The 14,546-nt window shown below is 39.0% G+C and overlaps 1 protein-coding gene across 1 annotated transcript; it reads left to right on the top strand.

The window, feature by feature from the left end:
* Positions 1–7,444: 7,444 nt before the first annotated feature.
* LOC112196873 (auxin response factor 19) lies at positions 7,445–14,121 on the top strand. The gene is made up of 14 exons (XM_024337334.2): positions 7,445–7,989; positions 8,285–8,403; positions 8,937–9,035; positions 9,133–9,189; positions 9,269–9,424; positions 9,504–9,588; positions 9,689–9,779; positions 10,002–10,166; positions 10,306–10,428; positions 10,653–10,728; positions 10,843–10,981; positions 11,117–12,999; positions 13,098–13,288; positions 13,411–14,121. The coding sequence occupies exons 1-14, from the start codon at positions 7,932–7,934 to the stop codon at positions 13,547–13,549; spliced, it is 3,381 nt and encodes a 1,126-aa protein (XP_024193102.1). The 5' UTR covers positions 7,445–7,931; the 3' UTR covers positions 13,550–14,121.
* Positions 14,122–14,546: the final 425 nt, after the last annotated feature.

The following is a 14,546-nucleotide window of genomic DNA, read 5'->3' as shown; positions in this document are numbered from 1 at the left end:
TTTTGTTCATAATGGGCGTCATAGTGTGGAGCGGCATGAGTAGTGGCTGGTGTCAAGCATTATATGATGGTTCTCAAGTTTGAAAATGGTATTGTGGATAATGGAGAAACGTTGTGGACTCTAAAACACTTTCCACATGATATATGATTTGTATTGAAATTCTGTACTTTGATAAAAAATAATAATAATAATAATAATAATTAACAAAAAAAAACCTAAAACGTTTTCTTTCATCAAAGGCGAATTGAAATCATTTTTCTCTACATTACTAGAAAAACTGCAATTGGTTTGATCACTTGGAAAAATAATCTCTAATATATTTTAAGATGTTAACGTTCACATTACAAAATAAAAGACTAGAATTGGTCAATCACAGATTAGGCAAACAAGCATATTCTCCCTGACTCGAAAAGTGAACTAAGAATAATCGGACCAAAAAAAAAAAAAAAAAACAACAACAACAATAATCATGTCAAAAGATGCCATAAAAAAATGTGTCGATTGCCGAACATCTTCAAAATGGAAAAACATATATATATATTTTTTTTCTTTTTGAAATATCTCACACCAATGAGAACAAAAAAGAAAGAAGAAACTAATAGCAATTGGCCTTGGCTTTCCAAAAAGTAAAAGAAAAGCTAGAAAGAAAAAGAATATTAGGAGAGAAACTTAGCTAGGGGAGGCTATGCAGGCGTGCCTTTTTCCTATATCTCTCCCCCACCCCAACTGCCTCCACCATTCACACAGTACAGTACAGTACTCAGGGTCCAACATTTGACTATTCCCACTTCCCAAATCCCCCTATACGAAGCTAGATTTGATGTTCGCGTGGGCTGTTTGCCTTGTTTGTGCCTTGTGGGGCACTTCATTTGTCAAATCCAGTCTTTTCTACGTTCCATTATGTTACTAGGGTTCTTCTTGTCATACTACGCGTGGCCTCGTCTGTATGGCTGTGATCCTTGTGTGCCCTAACGTTGGTCGCTGTGAGGTGCTTTAAATCTGCTGGGTTTCACACGCATTGCTCATCAGTTATCAAAAAAGAGCAACTGAATATATATAGAAATACAGAACTTAGTTGCGAGAAAATGTGAGGAATTTTGGTTGTAGGCCACTGCTGCTTGAAAGTTCTTGCTCCAACCATACTTTTCAACCGGGGTTCTCCTTGAGATATCAAATTTTCATGAATGGACTGTTTTTGTTTCCATTGTCTACAACGACGATGGAGCAAAGGTTGTAATTTTGACGGTTTTGGGTGGCGGCCGTTGAACTTGATAGGTCATAGGTCATAGGTCATAGGTCATTGGTGCTGCCACGCTAGCGGCTTATGTTAAATGTCTGATGAATAATGCATGAGTTGATGATAATCGAATCAAAGGGGCCTTTCCACCACCAACTCTCCAGGAAACATGGCATGTTGATCAACACCATCACTTTAAGCATTTGTTGGTATTAAGAAATTAATAAATAACTATGATTAATTTAAAACCTAAACCCTAGTTTAGGGCTTTAGGCCATATATATTTTGGCCTCTGTATAATGGCAACAGTTGAACATCTTGTCAATGAAAAGTTAAAGGAAGTTGTTATCAACAATAAATCGTATAAATTCTAATTCTAATGTATAAAGAAAAATTGAAAATAAAAGATAAAAGAATAAATTTTCAACATTATATGAATTAGGTAGAAGATCGATGATAAATGCTTTAATTATCCACCAGCTAATTACCTGCAAGTAGGATTATAGAAAAATGTTCAGACCTAAAAAGAGAAGCATATATAACAAAAATTTACAGCCAAGTATTGAATTTTAATAATTCAAAGTGGAACATTTTACTATTCCAAAAAAGAGGATTGTTTTACCCTCCAAATCACCTAGAGGCTAGAGCAGTTCTAAGACATGCTACAGGCCCCTTGAAAAGGTCTTTGGTTGTTTGGTGGCAAACGGACTTAATAGATGAAGATGCTGAAAATGACTAATATTACAACATCTATGCATGAAGTTTCATATTTTTGTTAATTATTTTTGTATTGAATTACGCATTTAAAATAACTAGGCACCAATAAGATCTTAACCTCCAAAATCACTATTAACTGATGTAGGAGTAAGACAACACATTTCTTTCTCGTATATCATCCTCACATGTGAGATATGACCTTATTTAAGTGAATTAATCTATTTTTTTATTGGGTGGAAGTTGAAATAACTGTGTAAAAGTGGAGAAAATCATAAGAAGTACAAAAGGTGTGGGCAAATCAATGTAATATGATTTCTTGGGGAGCAGACTGCAAAACGAAAAGAAATCCCACGTGCAGCGGAGAGGAGCCGACATCGTTAGCCACGTTATCAAGTAGCTATGTGGGCCCCGGAACTAGAGCAAAGCAAAGTTGCTTAATTTGCTTAATTTTCCAGTTATTAAGAGATATTTTTAGAGGGGCGACCATGCACATGTGAGGATTATGAGGTGGGTCGGGCATGGTTGGCTGAGCTATAAGCCTAAAACAATAATCGAGAAACTACTATGAACTATTGAACCTATCTGTGACGTGTGCCTATGCTCTGCCCCATTTGCACTATTATTGTTAATCTTCTCTTTGTAATTATTGTAGCTTTTTCAATGAAATTAATGGTTCATAATAGTACTTTTTATCTTTTCTTTTCTAATTTTGCAATGTAATTTATTCTTCATAATATATTGCTTGTTTCAATACTTGTTTATTTATATTTGTAATCACTATTAAATTATTTAAATATTGAGTAAGACCAGTATTATTTGGTTTAGTGATATATGTTTTTCATTAAATTGAGAGGTCGTCAATTAAACTTATAAATACTATACTAATTTTTGTAATTCTCAGCTGTTGATGTTATAAAAAATATATATATAAATATTCTGTTCATTAGGAAGGAAGTTGCCCAAAATATAAAAAAATTTCTTTAACAGTAACATTGGTTACTTATACCATAATTGCATGCTTACAAGTTACAACATAGCGTTAGATATAGGCATATAGTTCACCATTGATAAGTGCTGAATATATTTATATTTTTTAGGTTTGTTGAAAAACAAGTCTATTGTTGTTGCGAGTGGCTTGAGTAGTGACTAGTGAGCTTTATTTGTCAAAGTGTACGAATATGTATCCTAACTTTCTAGGTTTCAAGGTACTAGCTCAAGAGTTTATTCTTCAATGCGTGTAGTTCTCTGGCTTTTGTCACTAATCTATAAAAGTTGAATCCTTTTATTCAAAAATAATTATAATGTGATTTATTTCTATATAATTACCTTTAGATGATGATCTTAAACATAGACAATTCCAACTTATCGGATAGAGTAGGAAATGTGAAAGTAATAGGATAAAGAAGTTTTGATTAAAGCCTCTCCATCTCTTTAAAACGAGTAAAATTTTGCATGGAATAATTTAAATGAAAGATTACCACATCATGTAATAACTTTTTTTTTTTTTTATCAGTATCGTACTTGCAATATGTTATAGCAAATTGTTAATGGTTAGTGGGAACCATTCTAATGAGAATCACTTTAATGAGAACTAGTTGAGTATTTTCTAATTAATGGTTTTGGTGACCCATTTTTCAATTATATTATGGCAGATCAAACGTTAGATGTTTATGTATGCATGAGTAAATTACTTCAAAAATTTTCATTCTAAATTATTAATCATTAAGGTACTCAACTAGATCAAATCAATAGACGAACCAAATCTGTAAAACATGAACCGTTCAAGTTCATAATTAATAAATCACGATTATAAGTACCTTAATGATTTTCAATTTGGATAAAAATTGCATAAATGATCTACACATGAATATCTAAATATCTAACAGTTGATGTATGATATGTGATTGAACAGTGAGTCTCACAAAAAAATCCTCAACTGGTCCTCATTTTAATGTTCCTCATTAGAAGGGTTTACAATTATTAGTTATCTAAAGATGGAAGAAAAGAAGGTTCCCAATTATTAATTATCTAAAGGCTAGCGGAGATGCACCTCCTTGATTGTTACCGATCTGTTTAGGTGGAGGATACGAGAAAGGGTGGAGCAGCGGAGGGGTGCAGGTGTTTGGTGGGGAGGATTTCGGATTCTAAGGCAGGATATCGTGGTTGTTTCCCCTAGGGTAGGGTTGAGGAAAGTTGATGGAGGTCTTGGTGGTTGATCTTGCCTTGGGTCTAGTTTCCATTTGAGATCAGGTTCCAAGGAGATCCCGGTTGGCGAAGTCAGTCAGCGACCAAGTGAGGCATGTGATCCGCTGGAGGCTGAGGTGCAATTCCGACATCAATGGTGGGCAAACTTTGACCCGCGCGGCAAATTGGATGGGTTTGTAGGCTTTTGGGCTTACCCTAGGCTGTTGGGCCTTTTATGATGGGCTAAGTTTTTATTTTCTTTATGGATTAAGTATGTTACCTTCTATTAATCTATTTATGTTATATTGTTATTTTAATTAAACGTGATTTTATGTCGGCAACGAAGATTCTGTCTCAGACTGCACACCTTGTGTGTTTTGTTTGCCGTAGTTAGATGACGAGTTCCCAAATAGTCGCAACCTCTTAGTGGCAGGATGAAACTAAGTATCACTGAACGCGTTTTCTGGTGGCAACATAGTGAAAAAGCTAATCTTATTAGTATATTATGGTTTCGAGTATGCATTTACCTTCTAGTATGTCATCACCTCTGTAAAACGAATGAAGTAGCCAGAAGTGCGCTTTTCACTAATTGGTGTATGGTGGTAGAATATGTACTTTTTGTTAAGACTCTCGTTATTATTTCGAGACATTCTCATATACTTATTGTAGTTTGGGGTTCATGTTTCATGTCCTCCCATGTATTCAGCAGTTTCATTAATGATCAAGACTTACGGGCAGCTGTACTGAGCTTCTTTCAAAAAAAAAAAAGGGGGAATAGATGTGTAAAACTTTATGCGCCCTACATAAATAGTGATGTGAATTGTATGACCATTTATTATGGCCTTTATACATTTCCGAATTCATGATCCACAGGCACATGCCCCATTTTCTGTGCACCTAGAGTGGATAATGCATCCTACTAGTTTACTAAAGCCACATAATTCTTAAAATGGATTTGAGTCTTGTACAAAATCATAGTTGAAGTTTCAATATTGTTCTGAACTTATTAGATATAAGATTTTATGTCTTCATATGTAGTATACAAACCATGTATATCTAAATTGTAGTTTATTTTGTAACTTTTTTTAGTGAGAGATTCAAAAATTAGTGAATAAGTTATAAATTAGAGTGAACTCATCATTTTTTTTTCGTAAGGAAGTAGCTCCTAACGTGAAGAAATCAAGTAAGCATTTTAGGGTTTTGGTAATCGCAAAAAAAAAAAAAGAGAGCTTGCTGCCTGTCCGGCGGCGCCTCCACGTCGACTGTGGGTTCCGGCCTCATCGACGAATGGGTGTTGCCGGACGGGATCGTGGGGGATCGGGACTCCGTATCTGGTTTCGGCTTCATCCTTCTGGGTCGTATACTACGTTTCTTTCTTCTTGGATGGCAGCGCAGGCGTGCAGGATGGGTGGCTGGGTTTTGACGCAGGCTTGGAGCAGGTGGCCTGAGGCCAGATCGTGGCGGCGGTATGCCATGGATTGTATGGCGCTGGCTATCTCTCTGAGATGGGTTGATAGGCGGATCAAGCGGACGGACAAGGTCGTGCGGCAAGGCATGGCGAGTTTCGCACTGGATTTTGGTGTGGATTCGTCTGGATCTGGGATTAATTCTGGTTTCGACCGACAACAGTTGAGGTCGGCGTGGCTTGCTGTGTGGACTGTGTGTTTCCGGCGATGTGAGTTTGACGGGGCAGTGTTATGGAGGTGGATTGTCGGCGGGTCACCTAAGGCGAAGGAAGACGGTAGGTGGGGCTGTTTCATGTTTTTAATTAGAGTAATTGTTTTGGTTAGGTTTTTGATTAGGATTTTGGTTAGGTCTTTCTGGTCATTCGCATGTCCCTACTCTGATGAGCTAGGGTTGGGTCAATTTGAGGTGCCATGGATGTGGTGTCATTCCTGGGGACGAATTGGTTTAATTTCGATGTTATCTTATGTTCAATGTGTTGACGAGCGATCCTTGCACGTGGTCTGGTATGTTTGGGACACGGTGTGGAAGAGGGCGTTGGTTTTTCTGGCGATTGTCTATGAGGTGGTATCAGGATTCTCGGGATTTCTTGTAGCCCGAGTGGTTGGGCGGTATAGGTGGTTAGGGGTTGGGCCCTTTCGGCTCATGGAAGTCATTCTTGATGACGGACCCATAACTGGTTTAGGTTTTAGGGAAGAGAGTGGGGAGTTCATGTCCACCACCGGTCATTCCCGTATGGTGTAATTTGGTTATTATCAATAAAGGTTTCTTTTTCTCAAAAAAAAAAAAGAGTGAACTCATCATTTTGATAATTCTATGAGATTTGACATTTAACTTGAGAATTTTAAGACAACAACCAATTATTTAAATGATATTTAACAGCACCAAAATTCACTTTCCCTAAACATTTGTGTCTGATATTTATGTTAATGATGACAAGAACAAGAAAGCACAAGGAAAAACATATACAAATTCCTCTTTTTTTCTTTTCTTTTCATTATGCTCAGAATATAAGCTATGATGGGACGGTCAACAAAATGGTTAATAGCACATAAAGCAAATATGGTTTTTAGCCAATGACTAATAATCATATATTACATTACTTATACTCTTATGGTGCCATAGTGGGTTGGTTGATAATTGTGAAGGGTCGAGCACAATTTCAGGAACAAATACATGATTGCCACAACAAATTCATATTTAACTATGGTTAAATTTTTTTTTTTTTAGAACTCAATTATTATTTCTATTTAAAGATTGTTTTGATCAGTCCACAAAATTAAAACAAAACAAACACCTATTTCATGCAAAACCTCCTACAGTTTGCATGCCACTTCTCGAAACTTTAAAGCACAATGTCATATTCACCATGCGGACCACCCAGCTTGCATTGAATGAATGTAGCAATGCCCACAAAGATGCAACCAAAAAAAGACCACCTTCGAGTTGACAAATGCGCGCTACCGAAGAGAAATGCCTGACTAGGAAAAACGGGTAACCTCGTAGTTGATGGGTGATGGAGCAATGAAAATCCTCCGGTCACCGCTTGTTACTTTTGAAGTTTCCGTCTGCAATTAACTTTAGCTTTCAGTCTCTAGAGAGGGGGGGGGGGGAAAAAAGCAAAAGACATTGCTTCTAAAATTAAATTAAGATGAACAACTGTTTTATATCTTTAAAAGAAATTCAAGAACAACTGTTCATTAAAGCATTATTGTAAAATTTAAAATGAAGTAACCATGGTTAACCAAAAATCAAGAACAAACCCCCAATCCGAGGTCAACTAAGAGCCAAAGCCCATTAGTCAGTGCCATTTTCAAGGTCAGGTAGAGAGAGAGAGAGAGAAGCACAAACAAAAATGAAAAATTGTTTATTTTTGATGTAGAGAGAGAGAGGGTGAAAAAGGGAGCATTAGAAAGAGAGAGGAAGAAGAGAAAGGAAAAATGTCCGGGCTGTGTAGGGGAAGATAGGGGGCAAAGCTTCAGCATTTGGTCGCTCTTAGTCTCAGCACACCCTCCTTTTTTGTTGCTTCCTTGTTCCCTCCTTTTTCATCGCCGTTTTCCTCTTCCCCTTGCCGGAAAAAACCTTCTACCTTTCCCGGAAAAGTCTCCCCTCTTTTTCCCACTTTTCCAGATTTTATTTTTTCCGGGTCTTTTGACACTCTTTGCTGAGCTGATCTGAGCTCAGCTCAGACTACTTGATTTGATCTGAGCGCGACCCGGAAGCTGAGAAGAGCTCCGATTTCAGTTTTTTTCCGGCGAGATGAGCAAGTGAGATTTTAGTGCTGTGTTTAATTATTTCGTCAATAAAATCCAACTCGCCGGAGGAAGCAATGAAGCAGCCGGCGAACGGAGGTTCGTCCGGCGCCGCCGCACTCAATTCCGGCGAAGGTCAGCACTCTCTCTCTCTCTCTCTCTACAAATTCATATTTACTCCTTTCTCTCTCTAGAAACGCCGTGGACGGATCTAGTCTTTTGGATTTTTGTGTGTTTCTTGCACCGTTTTGAGTTCGTTACAAAGTTTTTGTACGGACTCTGTGACTCTCTTAACTGTCTCCTGATTATCTCGAGATTCCAGATTCTCTCAAATTCTCTTTTTCTTTCCGTTTTCCCGGGAAACACGAGAGAAAATTCCGGGATGGGGATTTTGTTTTTTGTGACGAATGGATGGTTGACACGTGTGCAGGCGGAGAGAATGTGAAGATCATAAACCCGGAGCTCTGGCAGGCCTGCGCCGGGCCGCTGGTGAACTTGCCGCCGGCTGGGACCCACGTGGTGTACTTCCCTCAAGGCCACAGCGAACAGGTATAGTTTGCCTGTTGTATGAATTGAATTCTTGTTTCAATGCTGCTATGATATCGAGCTCATTTAGTATGTGCCTCAGCTGCTTTTAATAGCAACTCCTTGATGAGCTTCGATTTCGAAAGGCTTGGTAAATTATAGGCAACTTTTGGTTTTTCTTGTTACTATGATTGGTATGTTATCGTTTTTAAATCCATTGTGGTGTGGGAGTAGTTTTTGCCTCATGAAGTAGTAGTCTGGTTCATTGACTGTGAAGTGTGAACGATTTAAAGCTTAGCAAAAAGAGGAAGGTATTCAGTGCAGTGTGGGCTCGTTATTTCTGGGCGGTTTGTGTTGCTACTATTTTAGTGGTAACCGAGTAATTAGGGTAGTTGTGTTTGTTAGTGGAAAGTTTTGTGGCCTTTTTATTCTTTTAGCATTAGTGGTGGGATTTGGGAAAAGTTAAGAATTAGCTTTTAGCTATCGAACATTATTAGAGGTAATTTCTTGTGTTAATTAATTAGTCAAAGTTCTAATAATGAAATGTTTGATTTCAGGTTGCTGCTTCTATGAAAAAGGATGTTGATGCTCAAATTCCAAACTATCCAAATCTTCCCTCCAAGCTACTATGTCTCCTTCACAATGTCACCTTGCATGTAGGGCTGGCTATCTAAGTTCAAGTATCACCGTATACATATATTTTTGTTCTTGATCATTCTTAATTGATTTTTGCACTCATGTTTGATCTTCTAGGCGGACCCCGAAACGGACGAAGTTTATGCTCAGATGACACTTCAACCTGTACCCTCAGTAAGTACTGTGTTCAAATTGAGTAGAAAGTTAATTTAAAACTCATGAAAGCTGAATGTATCAAATTCCTGGTCTGCAGTTTGACAAGGACGCATTATTGAGATCAGATCTTGCCCTGAAGTCCAATAAGCCCCAACCGGAGTTTTTCTGTAAAACATTGACTGCCAGTGATACAAGCACTCATGGAGGTTTCTCTGTTCCCCGCCGTGCAGCAGAGAAGATTTTTCCTCCTCTTGTAAGCAGTCTTACCTTATTTCTACGGTTTGCTATACTAAATACAAAGTTTAATATTGTTCCTGCTTATATGCACATAGGATTTCAACATGCAACCACCTGCTCAAGAACTCGCTGCCAGGGATTTGCATGATACTGTTTGGACCTTCCGTCATATCTATCGGGGTAGGTTCTCATTTAACTACTGGAAGGTGACATACGATAGAGTGCCATTGTCATCTTATTCCTAACCATTTGCTTTCACTCCTTACTTTGCCTTATCCAGGACAACCAAAACGCCACTTGCTTACGACAGGATGGAGCCTATTTGTTAGTGGGAAGAGGCTTTTTGCTGGTGATGCTGTCTTGTTCATCAGGTAATCACAACAAATTGGAAATCCTGGCAGTTCCCATTCAAAAAATTAATTTGGTCGAAAGAATATTTTTGTGGTAAAAGCCTCATTTCAATTAATATATATATATATATTATATATGTTATATATATATATATATGTGCTTTTGTTGACTTCCTTGTTTTAAACTCCAAAATTTTGGAATTGCATAAACAACATCTGATAGTTTCAACTTTCCATGACCAGGGATGAAAAGCAGCAGCTTCTCTTGGGCATTAGACGTGCTAACAGGCAACCAACCAACCTATCATCATCAGTTTTGTCAAGTGACAGTATGCATATTGGGATTTTGGCTGCTGCAGCTCATGCTGCTGCGAACAATAGCCCCTTCACGGTGTTCTATAATCCTAGGTTAGCATCGTTTGTTTTATTTATTTTTTTCCAGAGCATCATTCATTTCTTTATTCTATGACGATAGAATCCATTGTGGGAGTCAATTTAAATGAATTTATTCTAAAGTTGTAAAGTGATTATTCTTTTCTATGTGCAGGGCTAGTCCATCAGAATTTGTTATCCCTTTGGCTAAGTACTACAAGGCAGTTTGTGCGAATCAACTATCATTGGGCATGCGCTTTCGTATGATGTTTGAAACTGAAGAGTCAGGAACAAGAAGGTAGTTGTACACCAGTATTGCAGTCTAAGCTCTATGTAGGACATCAGTAATGCTAGTTGTTTACTTCACTATCTAGAAGTGCTGACGTTTATAACATAGAAAAATGATTCTGATAATCAATGATCTAGCACCTTATATAAGTTGTAGGTTCAGTTTCTTTAGTTTTGACAAGTAAAATCTGATGGTAATTTTGAAATTGAAAATGACAAGCTTTCATTCTGCAGGTACATGGGTACAATTACAGGAATCAGTGATCTTGATCCTGTGAGATGGAAGAACTCACAATGGCGTAATTTGCAGGTAAATGATTGCTCTCTCTCTCTCTCTCTCTCTCTCTCTCTCTCTCTCTCTCTCTCTCTGTGTGTGCTTCTAGCAGTAAGGTAAAGTAATAGCTATTCGGATATTTTTGAGTAGGTCGGTTGGGACGAGTCAACTGCTGGGGAAAGGCGTAATCGGGTATCAATCTGGGAAATTGAGCCTGTTACTGCTCCATTTTTCATCTGTCCCCCACCATTCTTCAGGTCAAAGCGGCCTAGGCAACCAGGAATGCCAGGTAAAGGATGTTTAGAGAGCCATAAATTATATCCTCCTCTTAAGCTAGCTTGGAAACTTCATGTGAAATTTGATTCACCGCATTGTAAATTTGAATTTTGGTGACATCCGATTAACCTTGATTTGGCTTCTGCAGATGATGAATCCTCTGATCTAGATAACCTTTTTAAAAGGACAATGCCTTGGCTTGGTGATGATATGTGCATGAAGGATCCCCAGGTGCTACCTGGTCTAAGCTTAGTCCAGTGGATGAACATGCAGCAAAATTCTTCTGTGGCTAGCTCCATGCAGCCAAATTATATGCACCCTTCATTTTCTGGTTCTGTTATGCAAAACCTTCCTGGTGTGGATCTTTCTCGGCAGATGGGTTTGTCAGCGCCTCAAATACCTCAGCCAAATAATCTACAGTTCAATGCTCAGAGGTTACCTCAGCAAGTGCAACAGCTTGACCAACTACCAAATATGCAGTCCACTGTGAACCCAATAGCATCCATGGTACAACGACAGCAACAGTTGGGTGATATGACACAAGTACCCAGGCAAAATTTGGTTAATCAAAGTCTACCGTCCAGCCAAGCTCAGTCCCCGCTTCTGCAACCTCAGTCCCTTGCCCAAGCTAACAGTATTCTTCAGCAGCAATCATCTGCTCAAAATCAACTTCAAAGAAACCTTCCTCAGAACTTGCAGCAGCACCAACAACAACAACAGCAACAACATCAACAGCAGCAGCAGCATCAACAACAAAATGTGGGTCAAAATCAACAGCAAAATTTTATTCAGGCTCCACAGCCTGATCAATTGAACCAACAATTACACCATCTTTCTGATAATCAGCTTCAACTTCAACTATTACAGAAGCTTCAGCAGCACCAGCAATCATACCTCGCACAGCAGGCACTGCAACAACAGCCTACTCAACTTCTCCAGCTCCAGGACCAGCAGAGGCATCTGTTAGATGCGTCTCAGAGCTTCCCGAGGCCCTCAACTCCTAGCCAAATGCAAGATATGCCTCTATCAGCACCGACCTCACATCCTCAGTCAAGAGCTATGCCACAGCAGATGACTGTTAATAATATTAGCCAACCTAGTGGTCGGTTCTTGCATCCACAGCTGCAGCCAAAGCTTCAACAGCAGCAACCTGGTATGCTGGCTGAAATGTCCGGGCATATGGGACTTCCTCCAACTGGAACAACCAATCAGCTCTCTAGAGCTGGTAGTGGTATTATGGCAGGAGTTGCAGGAGCAGGGCAGTCCGGGTTAACAGATGAGGTTCCATCATGTTCCACTTCACCCTCCACAAACAACTGTCCAACCGTAATTCAACCATTGATGAACAACAGGGGCCGTCGAAACTCATTAACTGGGGAGGACATGGCTCAGTCTGCCAACATGGTTATAAGCTCAAGTGCCTTGGAAACAACGCCATCTAATGGTAACTCAGTGAAAGGGTTTCAGCATAAGTCTGAAGTCAAGCCTTCAGTGAACATCACTAGGAATCAAAGTCAAGCGATGCTTAACCCACAAACATACCTGAATGGTGCAGCTGCCCAAACAGATTACTTGGACACTTCATCTTCAACAACTTCAGCTGGCCTCTCTCAGAATGATGTCCATTTACAGCACAATAATACCCCGTTGACTTTCAATCCACAGTCAATGTTGTTCAGAGAACCTAGTCAAGAAGTGGAAGTCCAGGTCGATCAGAGAAACAATGTTTCATATGGTTCTAACATTGATAGCCAATTGGGAATACCCTTGAGTTCTGATCCTTTGTTGGAAAAGGGCATGGTGGGGATAGGAAAGGATTTTACAAATAACCTCTCTTCAGGCATGCTTGGCAACTTTGAAAATTCAAAAGATGCTCAGCAGGAGCTTTCTTCTTCAATGGTTTCCCAGTCCTTTGGAGTTCCAGATATGACATTTCAGTCAATTGACTCCACTATAAATGACAGCAGTTTTCTGGACAGTGCCCCATGGGCACCAGCAGCACAATTTCAGCGGATGCGGACATACACCAAGGTTGGGTGTTTTAGATATAAATTAAAGCAAATCCATTTCATGCTAGTTTTCATATCATTTATCTTTGGCCCTGACTTGTGGTTAATATTTTTGTAAAGGTATACAAACGTGGAGCTGTTGGGAGATCTATAGATATTACACGCTATTCCGGTTATGATGAGCTCAAACATGATCTGGCTCGTCGGTTTGGCATAGAAGGACAGCTAGAGGACCGAGGGAGAGTAGGTTGGAAACTAGTTTATGTAGATCATGAGAGTGATGTTCTGCTAGTTGGAGATGACCCTTGGGAGTAAGTAGCAGTCCCATTTCCAGTTACATCTATGAGTTATCTCTCTGTTTTGCATAATTTTATTCCTTGTGCATTTTCTATTGTGCAACTAGTCTCTTAATAGTTGGCTACTGGTATTCCAGGGAGTTCGTGAACTGTGTTCGGTGCATCAAGATTCTGTCCCCACAAGAAGTCCAGCAGATGAGCTTGGATGGAGACTTTGGGGGCAACGCAGTGCTTCCAAATCAAGCTTGCAGCAGCTCGGACGGTGGAAATGCCTAGTATAGTGTACCAAAATGCTGACAAGTTTTTCATCCTCGTAGGACTTAAAATTTTTAAAATGTTACGAGGACTATCTTTCATGGTGATCAGCATCGCATAAGACCAAAAGTTGGTCTTTCTGGTCACTCGCCACTTGCTACTTGCTAGAGCATGCTAAGTTAAGAAGTGATCTATGATATTTAGAGTGGCTTCTAACTTTTCGGCACAGCTCTAACATAAGCACTGGAATGAAGCTGAAGTTCTTGAACGTAGTATTCATATACAGGATTTCTTGATGTTCTAGTAGATTCTGTTCAGGGGGAGGGCCGATTTCTCGGCTACTGAAGAACCTGTTATGGTATACTTGTATTTGTTGATACCATAATGCTGTTGTAAAATCAGTATTAAAGTTCATTAGCCTTTGATTTTTTTTTTGGTTCCTCGATTGGAATTGTCCAATTGAAGTACGTTGTAAAAAGCAGTAGCACGAAACTTTTTATTGCGCAATTTCAAGTGTAAATGTGTAGAGCTCAAGAATGAAAGTGGTTGTATCTTGTATGAGTTTGGAAAGTTATCGACTAATAAATTGTATACACAATGAAGATTAAAGCCACCAATACTCTATATACGCATTATTTCATATCAGAACCAGCAGCAAGATCTGGGTGTTGTCACCTGACTCTTCAATGTGTCTGTTGAACAAAGTTCACAGTGACCAGAAAATAAGTGGTGAAAAAGATGGATAAATGAAACCCGAAGACTTTCGTAGGCCTGGGCATAACCGAATCACATACGGTTTTCCGACCGTTTCGAACCGAATTTTTCGGTTTGGAAAACCGAACCGAATAAAGAAGGGAAAAAACCCATATTTTCCGAACCGAAACCGAATGTATGCGGGTCGGAATCGGTGTTGAACTTGTTTCCGACCGGTTGAAAACCGACCCGACCGAATTTCCTAATATATATTAAAAATATATAATTTATATTATGTGTCAATATTTGATTGGTTTTATTTTTT

This window comes from Rosa chinensis, chromosome 4 (genome assembly GCF_002994745.2).
Source record: "Rosa chinensis cultivar Old Blush chromosome 4, RchiOBHm-V2, whole genome shotgun sequence".
Classification (NCBI taxonomy): domain Eukaryota; kingdom Viridiplantae; phylum Streptophyta; class Magnoliopsida; order Rosales; family Rosaceae; genus Rosa; species Rosa chinensis.
Note: the sequence above shows the minus strand (reverse complement) of the source record. Positions and strands in the feature narration are given on the sequence as shown.

Bases quoted from the DNA above. Each gene is read 5' to 3' on its own strand.
- LOC112196873 (XM_024337334.2), top strand. From the start codon at position 7,932: ATGAAGCAGCCGGCGAACGGAGGTTCGTCCGGCGCCGCCGCACTCAAT. The intron at 9,425-9,503 runs GTAAGCAGTCTT...ATATGCACATAG, and splicing joins AGAAGATTTTTCCTCCTCTT to GATTTCAACATGCAACCACC. The intron at 13,000-13,097 runs GTTGGGTGTTTT...ATTTTTGTAAAG, and splicing joins GGATGCGGACATACACCAAG to GTATACAAACGTGGAGCTGT.